We start from the raw sequence: 14370 nt of genomic DNA on the forward strand, positions 1-14370 counted from the left end.
TTTATTGTATTTTTTCTTCCTCTAGCCCTTTTTTTCTCTCCCTCTCCCCTTCTCATTCATCTCGCGTTTTCTCTTTTCCTTTTCACCCTGCCCATTTATCAAAAACCCACTGCCGCCTGCTTACGGACTAGCTCGGGGTACTAAACACACTCATTTTTAGGCCGTGTGTTATTTACTAATAAACCTTGGAAAGCTTCTGTGGACGCGCTGACACCCGCCGCCCCTGTAGCCCACGGTCACTTAGGGCTCACGGCTGCTCCCATTCTCCGAAGGGTGGGACGGGCGGGACGCTCCCGGGAGGATCGAGCGCCCGCGGTCCGCCAGCCCGCCAGGGGGCGCTGCCCCGCCCGCCGGCCGCACGCGGAGCCGCCCGCCAGCTGCGGTGCCGCGCGGCACGTGGGGAGCGGGGCCGGAGCGAGCCGAGCCGGACTGGAACGAGCCGAACGGGGCCGAGGTGAGACAAGCGGGGCCGGAGCGAGCCGAGCCGGACCGGACCGACCGTGCCTGAAGGGAGCCGAGCGGAGCTGCCGCCATGCCCAAGGCGAGGGCCGGGAAGCGGCCGGAGCGCCGGGAGGGCCGCGCCGGCGGTGAGTGTGGAGCGGAGCGGGCGGGCGGCGGGCGGGATCCCGGGAGCCGAGGCCGGGCCGGCGCTCGCACCCGAGCCGGGGCTGGCGGGGTGCCGGCGGATCGCGGCTGCCCACGATAACACAGCAGTCTCTTCCCCAGGCATCCTGTTCAACACCGGGGCCGGGCAGCACATCCTGAAGAACCCGCTCGTGGTGAACAGCATCATCGACAAGGTGGGCGCGGCGGGCCCGGGAGCCGGGGCTGGCGGGACGGCCGGGACAGGCGCCGCGCCGGGTGCCGACTGTCGGAGCGTGCGGTGGCCTTGGCCCTCGTCTGTCCTTTACGTGCGTGCTCGCTGGTTGCTCACGCGTGGCCAGCCAGCGCCAGGACATTCCTGGTCTCCCCGTTTCCCACTCCTTCCTTCCTAAACGACTCTCGTGCTCCCTTGAATACTCAGTTCCAACTTTTTACTGTGTCAAAGGCGCTTACTTTCATTCTAAAGTCAAATGATTGAACGAAATTGGTGCTGTGGAAGCACTCGTAATGCTGTTTGTCCTTAGGCTGCCCTGCGCCGCACGGATGTCATTCTGGAGGTGGGCCCGGGAACTGGAAACCTGACAGTAAAGATGCTGGAGAAAGTAAAAAAAGTAAGTGCAAATTCTCTCACTTCCGAAGCTCTGACTGTGCCTTGGCTTAGACTACAACAAACAGAAGAGTCTTCATAGGCGTGATGAAGATAAGTAGAATTACTCCATTGATATTTTTCTTAACATATGAATAATTCCAATGGGTTTTTAGCTGATCACATAAATTTTGTGTGGTTTCATCCATTGCTGTTGTCCATTTACGTGGAAAAGCTTGCTTGTATTTGGAGAGGGTAGAAGGTGCATAGCCTAATAGGGACTTTGAAAGGATTCTTTAAACCCACAGCAACAGATACAGGTTTGGGGTTTTTATGAATAAATTCCAGTTAGGAGATGCATGGAGTTGCAAATATATACTTTTTTTTCAGGTTATTGCATGTGAAATTGACCCTAGACTTGTTGGTGAGCTTCAGAAGAGAGTCCAGGGCACGTAAGTATCGATTATGGAAACAGGGAGCACTTAAAGTAGCAGAGCTGCTTTGGTACAAATTTTGGCAACACTGCTTTTCTGAGGATAACCACAATGTATCTTTTCCCCCAGGTGTCTAGCAAACAAACTTGAAATCAAGGTTGGAGATGTCTTGAAAACAGATTTACCATTCTTTGATGCATGTGTGGCTAACCTGCCTTACCAGGTATGGGACAAACAACATAGCATACAACATTAAAAAAATTATTTTTAAATGCTGATTTCCCAGGAATTATACTAACATTATTAATTCTTTTTTCTCAGATTTCTTCACCTTTTGTTTTCAAGTTACTGCTTCATAGACCTTTTTTCAGGTATGTGGAAGAATAGAGCTCTGTATTACTTGGGAGGAAGAAAAATAGTTTTAAAAGTATTTTCAAATCCATTATGATTTTAGTTCCTAAGATACAAGTTTGATGGATCAGAGCTGAGCTGCACTAAAATTTTTCTGTGATACATAGTCTGACAGTGCCTGGAAATTAAGTTTATGTTGATGTATTGAGCATGAGGAGAAAATTTAAACTTGGCAACAGTGACCGCCCAGCAGATAAAAACAGGAGTTACATCTCCTTAGTATTATAACTATTCCAGGGATAAGCAGGGCATGATAGCATTTCAAATACCTTCCTGTCTAAGTTAGGCTGGAAAGGGTAGAATCAATGCCAAGTCACTTTCTTGTTGTCTGATCTAAAAGTGTAACTGCTCTGTCTGTGTGTCAGTCATCAATGATGTCTCTCAAAGGAACATTGGTAACGTTATCGGTCAATTTTGGAAAGCTTGGATTTGAAGGACTCAGCAGAGAGTTACTCTAATGATTCATTACAGTCAGGCAACTGTGACACTAGATTGTCTCTTTGATCCTGATCCATTTAGCAGTATAAATAATCAAATTATGTAATAGCTTTAAGGAGACTTGGATGGCTTCACAAAGTTCTGTGATGGGTTTTGGTTTTTTTTCAACACACCAATCAAGGCAGAGTTGTTTATTATGAACGTTTACTCTTCTGAGTGCTGAGGCAAATTGTGTGTTTTCCAAGTGTGTTAGTTGGCTTCTGACATAAAAATTGAATACTTGGAATTGATTTTTTCATTTCTGTTATTCTCAGGTGTGCAATCCTTATGTTTCAAAGGGAGTTTGCACTTCGTTTGGTTGCCAAACCAGGAAGCAAACTGTACTGCAGACTCTCTATTAACACTCAGCTATTGGCTCGAGTGGACCATCTGATGAAGGTACGTCACTCTGCCTTTGGGTAACTCAGCTATCAAACATAAGAGAAGAGTGTTGCAAGGGATGTGAGGAGTTTGTTGCTTATTCACACAGCTGCTTGACTGCTCTTATCTAACAGGTTGGAAAGAACAACTTCAAGCCTCCTCCCAAAGTCGAATCCAGTGTTGTCAGAATAGAGCCAAAGAACCCACCACCACCTATCAACTTCCAGGTGAGCAGTGTATACTCAATGTAACATATTAGTGATAATTTCCTACTTCTTCCCACTGACTATTCAATTCCATGTGCTGATTCTAGTACAAACTACCAGCTACTCATTGGAGTTTCCAAAATGCTTATTTCTCTGTTGATCAGGCTTGTGTTACAACATTAACAGAACATGCCACCATCATGGGGGCAGCTTTGTGTACAGTATCTCTCATAAGACCAAGGTCAGTTGGAGAACTGTTAGTAATAATATCCCTTTTATCATGGTTTACGTCTCCCCGAGATGTTTCTGGCTGATAATTTTGCAGGTTTTGATCAAAGGAATTTATGAGATTTGTCTTCAGACAAGTGTGTGTAATCTCAAATGTTACAGAAGAATATTCTTAATTTGTAAAACACTTCAAGACCATTTCAGCCTTCCCCAAGGTTAGCCAGATTTTCTTCAAGTATCTGCCTTCTCTGCTCGTAATAGCACTAGGCATGAACAAGTACAGTTCAAAGGGTTTTGGGGGCAAAGTATTTTCTCCTCCATTTGTATTGCTTTGTCCCAAGATACAGCTGGTTTTCTGTTGTTTAGAAGGACATGTCCATGAAGGATATTCCTTTGTGTTCAGTATTGTTCTGAAATTCTCGGTAGTGACTGTTTTTGTTTGTCGTAGCTTATGTTACTTTCTAAAATTCTGAAATTTTCATTTTCAGGAGTGGGATGGTCTGGTAAGGATAGCCTTTGTTAGGAAAAACAAGACACTCTCTGCAGCATTTAAGTAAGTAACTTCTGTCAGAGAACCTGTTAACCATTTCTTTTGTGCAAATGCATAGCAGTGTTACATAGTCAGTAATAAACTATGGTGGAAGATTTATACTGATGTCACAAGCTTTTTCTTTTAGAAGAAAACTAGGCAGGTTTTTATAAAGAACAATTCTGCATAATCGTTACAGTTTTTTATAGTAGAGTGAATTGTGAGTGAACACAACCAGTTGAGTGAATAATAGTCACAGTTCAGTTTTCATGCTAAACATGTATTTCTTTCAGATCAAGTGCTGTAGAGCAGTTGCTGGATCATAATTACCGAGTTCATTGTTCCTTACATAATACAGTAAGTTCCTTCCTAATCTCTTCTACTTCTGTGTTCTGTGGCCTACATATATGAGTAAAAAATTAACATTGAAAAGCTTAATGTATCAAAGTTTTTCCAAAAGAGTTTAAAGGTTGGAAGAACTTGCCTCTTTTTGTAGACAAAAATCTAAAAGGGTAATTAAATCATAGTAAAAAAGCTTAAAATTAAGTATATTGTCCATATATGTATGTCTCAAGGTCTTTTACTAATTTAATAAAACATTTCTTGTCTGCTTTTCAATACTGTTGTGATTCATATATAATGAATGAACTGAGATACAAAAATTCAGATTCAACAGACTAATACAATAATCCATAATAGAAAAAATATAACTTACATTTTTTCACTTGAAACAAGAACTGTTCTAAGAACAGGAAATAATTAATTATTTAAATGAACCTTTTCCTGTGTTTTGAGTAGAAAATCATTTCTATCCCATTTTTCATTGACAGGAAATTCCTGAGAACTTCAAAATTGCAGAGAAAATACAGACAGTCCTAAAAGACACAGGTTACTCTGAAAAACGAGCCCGTTCAATGGATATAGATGATTTCATTCGGTATTCTTTTTTTTTCCTCTTTATGCCTTCCTTTTAAGCTTCTTGAAATTCTATCTGCATCTGTAGCTGTGTAACACAGATTAGTATTGGGTTGCACAGGAATAGTAGGGTTTCCCTCATAGTACCAGACACTCCTTGCTTCCAGTCCTGAACCTAAGCAAACACTTAAGGCCTACTTATATATTTCAAATGCTGTTTATAATATTGAGAGCAACTAGGTAAGGATCCCTGTTTCAGGTGTTTCTGTACTAGACCCTTCTGTGTCTCCTTTAAGAATGGCCATAGTGTAAACTGGTTATTAAAATTTTTCTAGAGCCCCACATAGCCTTTCTCTGCCTTGATAATTAGGCCGTAGTCTATAGCATAATCTTAAATATGAATGATTAACTGCTGTATTCCGCTCTTACCTTGGGTGGCATTGTGAATCCTGTTGTAATTCAAGACAAAAGTTCCTATCTGCTTCTCATTTGGAGAGCTAAGACAGGTAATGATCTCTGAAAAAACATAGTGAACTTGGTAGGATCCGACATAAGTAACTTCCTTGAGAATAAACCTGCATCTCTAAAATGGCAAATTTGCTAATAACTTCTAGTTTCAGATTTGTTAAAATTCTTTTTTTGCAGTTGATCATTGATGGCTGCTTTCATGCTATTTTCTATCCACATCTTAAAAATGCCTCAAGCTGAAGTTTAAATTGCTAGAGTTATAATACATATATTTCAATCTTTCAGATTGCTACATGGCTTCAATTCAGAAGGCATTCATTTTTCATAGATACTCCTAGAAGAATGAAAGATGCTGTATTTTTTCACCAAAGTTTTACCCAAGCCAGTGTGAGTGCAATGGTACAAGCTCCTCCTAAAAGCAATGAACAGAATACAGCGGGTATGCTTGGACTCAGAATGTTAGATGTGATTTTATCGCAGACAATAGGCAAGGAGCTGCTGCTCTGTCTTTTAAAAGCAGCAAATTCTTTCAGAGCTGAAGCGAGGTGCTGGACTGCCTCATGACTGTGTTTTCCTATATATATATATATATATATATCCTAAAACATGGACTGATGATAATTGAAATCTGTTCTCCAGTGATGGACTTCACCTCAGTATATTCATGTACAGTACTCAACAGTACAACCCATAATGGGTCTGGACAACAAAAAAAAAGTTGTAGGAATTCCTTTTTTGGTATTCATTTGTGTGTTTGTTATTAAGTGTATTTAAACACTTCCTTCTGATTTGAGATGCCTGTCTCTCTCATCCTTCTGGTAACTAACAAGCCTGTTAAAAATCTGCTTCTCTTAGAGAACCCCAGTGAGTGTTTCTCAGAAAACAAAAGAATTTACCTTGTGGGCTTGATATCCTTTACATTATTGCCTTTACCCTCTCCTCCACTGTTGGAACTGGAAAAAAAACTACCAGTGGGCCAGGGCTCAAAGACAGACAGCAGGATGGGTTTTTTTGTTAACTTAATTCAAGTAACTATTTTTTAAGGTAACTCCTTCACTGTTAATGCAGGAAAAAGTTTTAGCACAGATCATACCTTTCAGTGAGATTTAGAGCAATGCATGCAAATTAGCAAAACCTCCTCCAAGAAAAGCTTATATTTATACACATCATTACATTATTAAGGTTGGAAAAGATGTCCTGAGTCCAGCTAGCAGCTGCCATTGACATCCCAATGGCTTTTAAAAGTAATTGATTCAGAAGCATGTATAGAAAGAGGCATCCTGAAGCATCGACTTAAAAAACTGAATTGCACATTTATTTCACAAGTTAATAATTCAGTAATTCTAGTGCTGCTTCACTTCATGCAGTGAAGTGAGCCAAATGATGAGTTAGGTAGACAGCCACAAAGAATACCAGCCTTACCAATTTTTCTTTATTCTAACTGCTTCAGTATCAGGTATAGATCTAACTTATAGCAGGCTCTGGCACAAAGACTGAGAGTAGACAGTTGCAGCTAGCATGTGCTACTTGACAGGACACATGTAATTTACAGGGCTTTGTAAAAACGTGCTGAAAACTGACTGTCCTTTTTGTCCTTTTGGGACCCACAGTAAGCCATAGCCTGGCTGTGGTGCTAGGCTTGCATGGACAGATATATGGAAGCTACTGTTACTCCTGTGGGATGTCTCAGTCTTCAGAAGTTTCTGAGCAAGTGAGAATTGTCCAGAGCAGCTTGTGAGAAAACCTCTGATACTATATGATAGCCTGTACTATCACCTGCCAACAGAACCTATTGCCTTCTGTTCCATTGTTTTTTTTTTCTTTTAGCTGTGATGGGTGATGATCTTAAAAAAATGTTCAGAAAGAGGTGTGATGTTTTTGTAAGATCTGCTGCAAAATTAAAGTCAGGACAATGGTCTGGGGAACTTCCTTCCATATAACAAACTTGTATAAAAGAGTTTGCTTTATTTTGAAATCAGAGGCCTTTTCAAAAATGTAACTGATCTACTTACAAATGGAAACCCTTCCCAAAGCATAACAGAAATTCTCAGATGTAATTCATTTAATAGCTTAATTTATTAAACACATTATGTAAAATCTACATTGTTTCAGTTTTCATGTTTACACACAAGAGGATTTTTCATTTTTAACCATGATGCGACAAGAGCTTCCCATAGCCTACCTTTCTATGGGAGATACAAACATTAAACACTACAAGAAGTTCTGGCTCATTTAAGTCTCTTTTCATTGCCTTCCCTTTATTCCCCCCCTCCAGGCCTGGCACAAACAAACAGGCTTGTATTCCAAAAGTAGTTTTTAAACATCCCCAAAGGAAATTCTGCTGAGACAAACTCCTGGAAAGGGGGAGAACTCCTAGAGAGATCTACAGTTCTTACATGAAAGGTCAATCTTTTTTGCATACTGACTTGCAAAAATAACTTGAGTGCCACCACCTAAAAAGTGCTGATACACATGGCGCCATTTGTGAGAATTCAGGTATTTGTGGGATTTCTATTAGCGCTAGGTAGAGGTATTGTGCAAAATCGTCAAATGATGCAATTTCACCCCACTTTTCAGCTGCTGGCACTGTACAAAGGGAAAAATAGGTATTAGCTACTTCTTAAAGCAACAGAACTACTCAAGCTACCTGCAAACTACGGTTAATGTACATGTAACTTTGTCATGCATCAAAATCCAAGTTTTTAAAACAGTATGTGAAAGGCCAGTATGGATGTATTTATCCCCAAAGTTTGATAGTTAACTTATCCATACATAGCATTATCACACCATACCACATATCATATTATCTGCATTATCCTAAGATACAACTCTCCTCAGTACTTAAAACATTACCCTTTAATATACATCAACTAATTTATATTTTTGTGGGTTTTTGTTGATTTGTTGGTTTTTTTGGTTTTTTTTAATTGTTACAGATAAAATGTTAAAATTATATAACCATTCTTAATGGTATTCAAATAAAACAAAGATTCCAGATTTTCACACTAAAAATGGAATGTCCAGCTGTTCATCTACTCTTAACAGCCTGCAGTTCCTCTTAAAATGATATGGCACATCCTGTGAAATGAAACTATCCACCAAAAAATAAGTCTTCTTGAAACACACACACACTAAAGTAATTTATATTGACAAATAAGGAATGTATTTTTTAAGGCTGTGCTTCAGAAAGAGGATATTTAGGGTTAAGTAGCCTTCATCAAGGCACAGAATGGGAAGAGTTAAGCACAGCTGTTTGTGGAAGAGAAGTTACGTTAAACCACTAGTGAGGTGTGCATGCACGCCACAATTTTAAACTGCACAGCTGGTCTTTGTCATAAAACTGAACATGGTCAGAAGGAAGTGCTGTGACTTTTTAATGGCCACAGTTTTACTTTATTAAAAATATGGCAAGTATTTCCAAACATTTCACTATTTGAATAAATGAAATATTTAAACAAAGTGCTTCACAGATCTGAACCCTGCAGGTTGTGCTGTCTGGTCTAGAAGCATTTTGTAGACATCAGGAGCATTTCACATAAAACTGAAAATGTCATTCAGGTGAATAAGAAACAGGAAATTTCCACAAACATTGCTAACATTTTTACGCTTTCAAGTAGTTGAGTTCTCTCGGTCACTAGGTTTTGTAACAAATGTGTGCTACAGCAGTACAGGTTCCTTTAGCAGCAGAGGCCCTTTTCAAAGGGCACGTGGTCTTTTCGGGTTGATCTGTTTACTGGCCTGCTCCTCTTCTTGTAGAGCTGCCCGGAAAGATTTCACTTTGTCTTTAAGGAAAAAAAACCAGAAGGATGAGAACTGATGTGCCTGTGCTCAACAGATCTTGAAACTAAGCCCTGATCCTCCAGCTCTAACAAACAACAAATTCCTCCACAAAAATAGCTGACTACAAACTTCCAGGGGATTGAGCTATGCTTGCATTCAAAACCATACAAACAAGTTGCTTAGCAACTGTCTTCTTGCATACTACCCCTGTCTCTAGGCAGGATAGGTTTGTAAACAGCATGATTGTATACCCAGCATGTGAACTTTTCATACTTCCATTCTCCTTCTATCTTAGAGAGTCTAGGGAGGTATATACTACCGCTATCCTATTCCTTCCCAGCACCTTCCAAACCATTTTTAGGGACATACAAAATCATATTTAGAGTACAGTCTGCCATTTCTAGTACATTCCAAAACCCAGAATAGTAAATTATAATTCCCTCTGTTTTCTTATGAATGTGAAAAACATTTGTGAATAAGTTTTGGAACTTACTCATTGTAAATAGTAAAATGCACTGTTCACTAGTTTCATTGTAATTCAGTAAAAGTGGGAGAAACTTAAGGAAGTGTAGCATCCTTGTTTTTCTATTCCTATCCCTTCTATTCCCCAGTAATATGCCCAAGAATGGAAAGAAGGAAACCGAAATGATGGCAGTAATATGTCATCATATTGCACAGTGACAGAAGTAAAGGCTGAACAATTGCACAGTGACCATTACGTGCCATGAGCACAACACAGACGATACCAAGAGAGCATTTTTAACGTTATACACATTTTCTCTTGTGAAACTACAGTTATATTAAGCTGGTTGTAAAGATGCAAGATCTCTTAGCATTTTACCTCCAGCAGGCTTCTCAAAAACAGTATCTGCTACGTTTTTGAAGAACAGGTAGTCATCTAAACTGCATTTTTTCACTGCTGGTGTCTCAAAAGCCATCACCCATAAAAAACAAAAGGAAACTAATTCCTAGCAAAAGTGTAACTAGCATGCTTAGGAGGCAAGCAGGCCACATCTGATCTGCTTGTATTCCAAGCAGATACTCAGACTGAGTAAAAAGTGAGATTTTAACTTAATAGTTTTTTAACATAGATAAGAAAACTGCTCCATGAGTCCCCCAACCCACCCCTGAGCTTCTGCCAGTAGAGCAGTATGTCTCCTGGAGTCTAAACAGTTAACAAAAAATGAAAAGGAAAATTAATCTCCAGGATATAACCAACTGAGAAGCTCATTTTGGAAGACAAGAGTTAATTTTGGGCACTGAATTAGCTGCAGTTTGTTTTTCAACAAACATGAGCTGACAAAATTCAAACAAAGGCTGTTAGAAAAAAAAAACAAAAAAAATGCTCAGAGCTTGATGGCACTCTTAAGCACTCTTAAAAATGGCAGCAGGCTCCCTGCTACACTACACAACATCAGGGACTGGGAGTTCCTACTGCTTTTTCCTCATTGCATGGCCTTCTGTTCTTTTGCATAGAGTTGGTTTGGATTTTCTTACTTTCCTTTAGTGTTTTTGAAAAAAAGAAAAGTTGCAAGACTCAGTTTGCACTTCCTGGAGGTAAAGCATAGACTCCTTCTTTACATTAGGATGAACTGATCTTAGATGTGAACTTGTTCTTAGACTGCAGAAGAAATGCTCCTTCCACTGAAGGCCAGCATAAGCAGGGAAAAAAGACCCTAGAATATAACCACTTTTTATTTCCTCCTTGTTTTGACTGCAAGTCTCCATGGCATATGCTAATAATGTACAGAGAAATGATTAAAAGCAACTTACCTCTAAGTTCAGTCAGAATATCAATTTTTTGCTCTAGAATTGCTTCAAGTTGGGTAGCGTAAGAATCCACATCATAGTCCACTTCTTCTGTCATCTCAAGAAGCAGTTTTTCAACTTCCAACCATCTAATGGATTCCTAGATAAAAGTTTAAAAATACAACAAAATACATCAGCAATATGTCAAGACCAAGAGCTGATTAAGACTTTTTCACACAATTAGCAGACATTGTACAGCAACCTCAGTAAACCAGATTTCAATCCAAAACAGAAACCTTATTACTAATGCAGCAAAATGGCTTTTTTTTTACATTATTTTTTAATTTCAGTGTCACATCATCACAGGCAAACCCCAGCTACCCAGTTGTCTTCAAATTCAGAACATTAGATGGTCGTAAAGATGAGAAATTTAGGGAACAGAACTTTAGGGAACAGAACTTTGTCATGTTTGTCTCCCCTTAGACAAGAAGTCAGGCTCTAAGTTTGAGCTGCTTACCACTATATAGTCACGGAGTCATTATTACATTCAAGGAGCCAAGATAATTCTGCCCTGTTTTGAGAGAAGCTGTATAAAAGGATACCTATTTTAAACTCACTATTATATGATCTAAATCCACATACAGGAATACAATAAAGGTTGGTTAAAGAAGCTTATCTTTGCACTCTGAGCATTACAAAAAAATAAGAGGGGGGAAAAAAAGTTGCAGCAAAGAAGACTGCAGCCAGGAGTTTAAATGTTATAGAACCATGCAAAATTGTGATCAGAAGAACTGAGCCCATTGGAAATGCTTCGGTTTAAAATAAAAAAGAAAGCAGCTGACAGTTCTAGGCATACTAGAAAGCTTGGTTTGACATATTAGGATGAAGTCCTTCCCTCTGTGCTCCATAGCCCAAGCAAAACTGAAAATGTAGTCAAAACCCCTTGTCTGTTTTTTGGCTTTCAGAAGAGATGGAGCTTACACTGGGGTAAGATTCATCTCACCTAACATAACCTTGTACATTGAAGACAAAGACTCCTGAACACATAGAGCACTCTGAGTTGCACTGGTGTATTTTAGCCATTTTTGTTAGGAAAGGATGTTGTGTATCAGCTGCTTTCAGGAGAACATTGACAGAAGATGCCTAGTACAGCTGTGGATTTTGTATCAGTGCAGTCCAACTACACACACAGCATAAACAAGCCATGCTATGAATGAAGGGACCTTAGGCTTGGACACATTTCCTCCCAGAGACTGCCAGAAGGAGCAATAATCTCCAGCAGAAGGCCAGATGGACACACAGAGGCAATTACATCTTAAACTAATGCAGCTTGTCTCTCCAGAAGCCACATTAGGACATAGCCTCAGCATATGACACATGACTTTCACACTTCCGTATGTTTTACTTCAGGGCTAATGTTCCATAATAACTAGACCTCTGCATCCGCTGTAAGATGTTTTATTTAGCATCTTGCTTTATTGTGAATGTTCCACTAAGCTAGATACCTATGCTGAGGAGATAATTTGTATTCCCTACAGGTTTGATAGTCTACTGTTCTCTAGGAACAGATTTGCCAAACAGACAGCTTGCCTAAAGGCTTTATGGTTGTGAACAGAAGCAATCCACATTTCCTTCTGAAAATAAGTAACTTATTGCCATGATTTTGTGAGTGTAAAAGGTTCCATAACACTGACCAGTTCAACAGGGAAGTATTGCTTCCAAAAGCCCTGACTAACAGTGAGTGAAATATTTATGTACCTGTAACATGGAATCAAATAGGCAGTTTGAAATACATGTCCCTCTTCTGATCTCAGAGGGAGATGTCACAAAAGAATACTCAGATTCAGACACAATAGTTGAAGGAAGACGACCAAACAGAAATGACACCAACAGACACATAACTATTAATTACCAGGCCAGCAAAGGAAAATTTTACTAATTTCTAGAATGACACAGAAATCATAGGGACAAAGACTGGGTGTTACAGAATCTGTTCCTGTTTGTTTGATACAATCAGCTTAACATAATAAATCAGTTTAGGTATCTTTGACAGACAGAATGACTATGGATCAGATGCTCCTCCATCTTCAAGAGTATGCACTTTCATTAGGAAAACCTGGATTCCCGAATTACGATAAAACAAAGTGGAGGTCCATCTTTTACCTGGAACACAGTCCTGTGGTCTTCTACTACTTGCTCTTCCATTTCTACCATTTGTGACACAGCTTCATGGAAACTAAACAACTGTGGAGAAACTTCTTCTTCCTAAAAACAGCAGTTAACCTTGTTAGCCTGAAAAGAACTGTCGCTACAGAAAAATGTTGAATGTGATCCATTTCATCACAGAACATGAAAAAAAATATGCAGAAGGCAAAACTGTCACAAATAGAATTTACTAGAATAGAATATTCCTAAGAAGTATTAAGAAAATCTCCAGGAATGAACAGAAGGGGCAATAAATTCAAAATATTTACAGAATTAAATTTAATTAATATTCACCAAAAATTTCCAGTCACTAATACTAGCAAATACCAGTAATCAGATTATTCCACATAAAAATAACAAGTTAAAATAATGGGAATAAGAAGTCTCAAGGGAAGAATTATAATTCTTAACAGATTTTAATGCCCACAGAAAACTTTGGGTTTCTGTCAGGGCTTTTTGTTGTGCATGCTGCAACAGACAGGAAAAAACTTTCCAAAAAAAGAGAACAGCAACATTCAACACATTCCAAGAAATCAAAATTAAATTAAACCTTAGGGAAAAAAGTTAAATAAATGGAAAGGGAGAAATCTAAAATGTACCTACGGACTAATAAATTAAAAGAAGGCACACACGGATTTACAAACTGAAGCCTTCTAAAGAAGGCTTCTTTAGAAATGAATAGTCAGCAATAGAAAAGTACTGTAGGCTGAAATTAATGTTTAGCAAGACATGTGCTATGAACAAGAGATATGATGGGATATCTGGTTGTAAGGAACATCCAATAGGAAGCTCTAGGAATCACTACTATGTTCTTATGAAAGAGAGTCCTGGAAAAAAAATGTAATTTACTAAAGTGAGACATACCACAGATATCGCAAAGAGATGACTGACCAAACTGAGAGTCTTGTGAGAAATGTTAGGATTGTAAGGATTTTTCCTTTCTATTTTTCATGGGCATTTTCACAAATAGAGTTTTAATCCCTTTTGAAATTTAAGGACCAAGACTAAAGCTGATAATCAGCAATGAGGGAGAATGCCCTTCAGAAGACATCTCTCAGCTCCCTACTCTTCCAGCCCAGGGAGACATACTGGCTGTCATCCCAAACAGTTTATTGGGATTTCACCCTAGGAAAACCAGGATGGGTAGCCAGATTTCCACATGCAGGGAAAGGCAAACTCAACTGAAATGAGGTTTGCATGCAGGGAAAATAACGCTCAAAACCAGAAAGGGTTAAATAAAACAGGTGAGTTTTAGGATACTTCCAACTGCCTAAAAAATGTGATGCTATTGTGGAAAAAATACATGACAGACATTAAAAGCCCTAGGCAGCAGGGAAGATAAAGAAACCATTCAAGAAACATTGTCTTTGTAAGGAAATGAGTGTAATACCATAAACA

The 14370-nt window shown here is 39.3% G+C and overlaps 2 protein-coding genes across 3 annotated transcripts in view; one reads left to right on the forward strand and one right to left on the reverse strand.

Moving 5' to 3' along the window:
• Positions 1-417: 417 nt before the first annotated feature.
• Positions 418-7636, forward strand: DIMT1 (DIM1 rRNA methyltransferase and ribosome maturation factor). The gene is made up of 12 exons (XM_058044634.1): positions 418-587; positions 727-800; positions 1128-1214; positions 1580-1641; positions 1753-1846; positions 1945-1994; positions 2787-2910; positions 3027-3119; positions 3815-3879; positions 4149-4212; positions 4686-4792; positions 5524-7636. Exons 1-12 carry the CDS (start codon positions 533-535, stop codon positions 5564-5566), a joined length of 918 nt encoding a protein of 305 aa, XP_057900617.1. The 5' UTR covers positions 418-532; the 3' UTR covers positions 5567-7636.
• Positions 7296-14370, reverse strand: part of KIF2A (kinesin family member 2A) — a 58202-nt gene continuing 51127 nt past the window's right edge. For both annotated transcript variants that reach the window (XM_058044633.1, XM_058044632.1), the window contains 3 exons: positions 12931-13032; positions 10792-10927; positions 7296-9020 (listed from right to left, as the gene is read on the reverse strand). In XM_058044633.1, the coding sequence (XP_057900616.1) occupies positions 8935-9020; positions 10792-10927; positions 12931-13032 (324 nt within the window). In that variant the 3' untranslated portion in view covers positions 7296-8934. The remainder of the gene's footprint in view (positions 9021-10791; positions 10928-12930; positions 13033-14370) is intronic.

Source organism: Melospiza georgiana, chromosome Z (assembly GCF_028018845.1).
Source record: "Melospiza georgiana isolate bMelGeo1 chromosome Z, bMelGeo1.pri, whole genome shotgun sequence".
Lineage (NCBI taxonomy): Eukaryota > Metazoa > Chordata > Aves > Passeriformes > Passerellidae > Melospiza > Melospiza georgiana.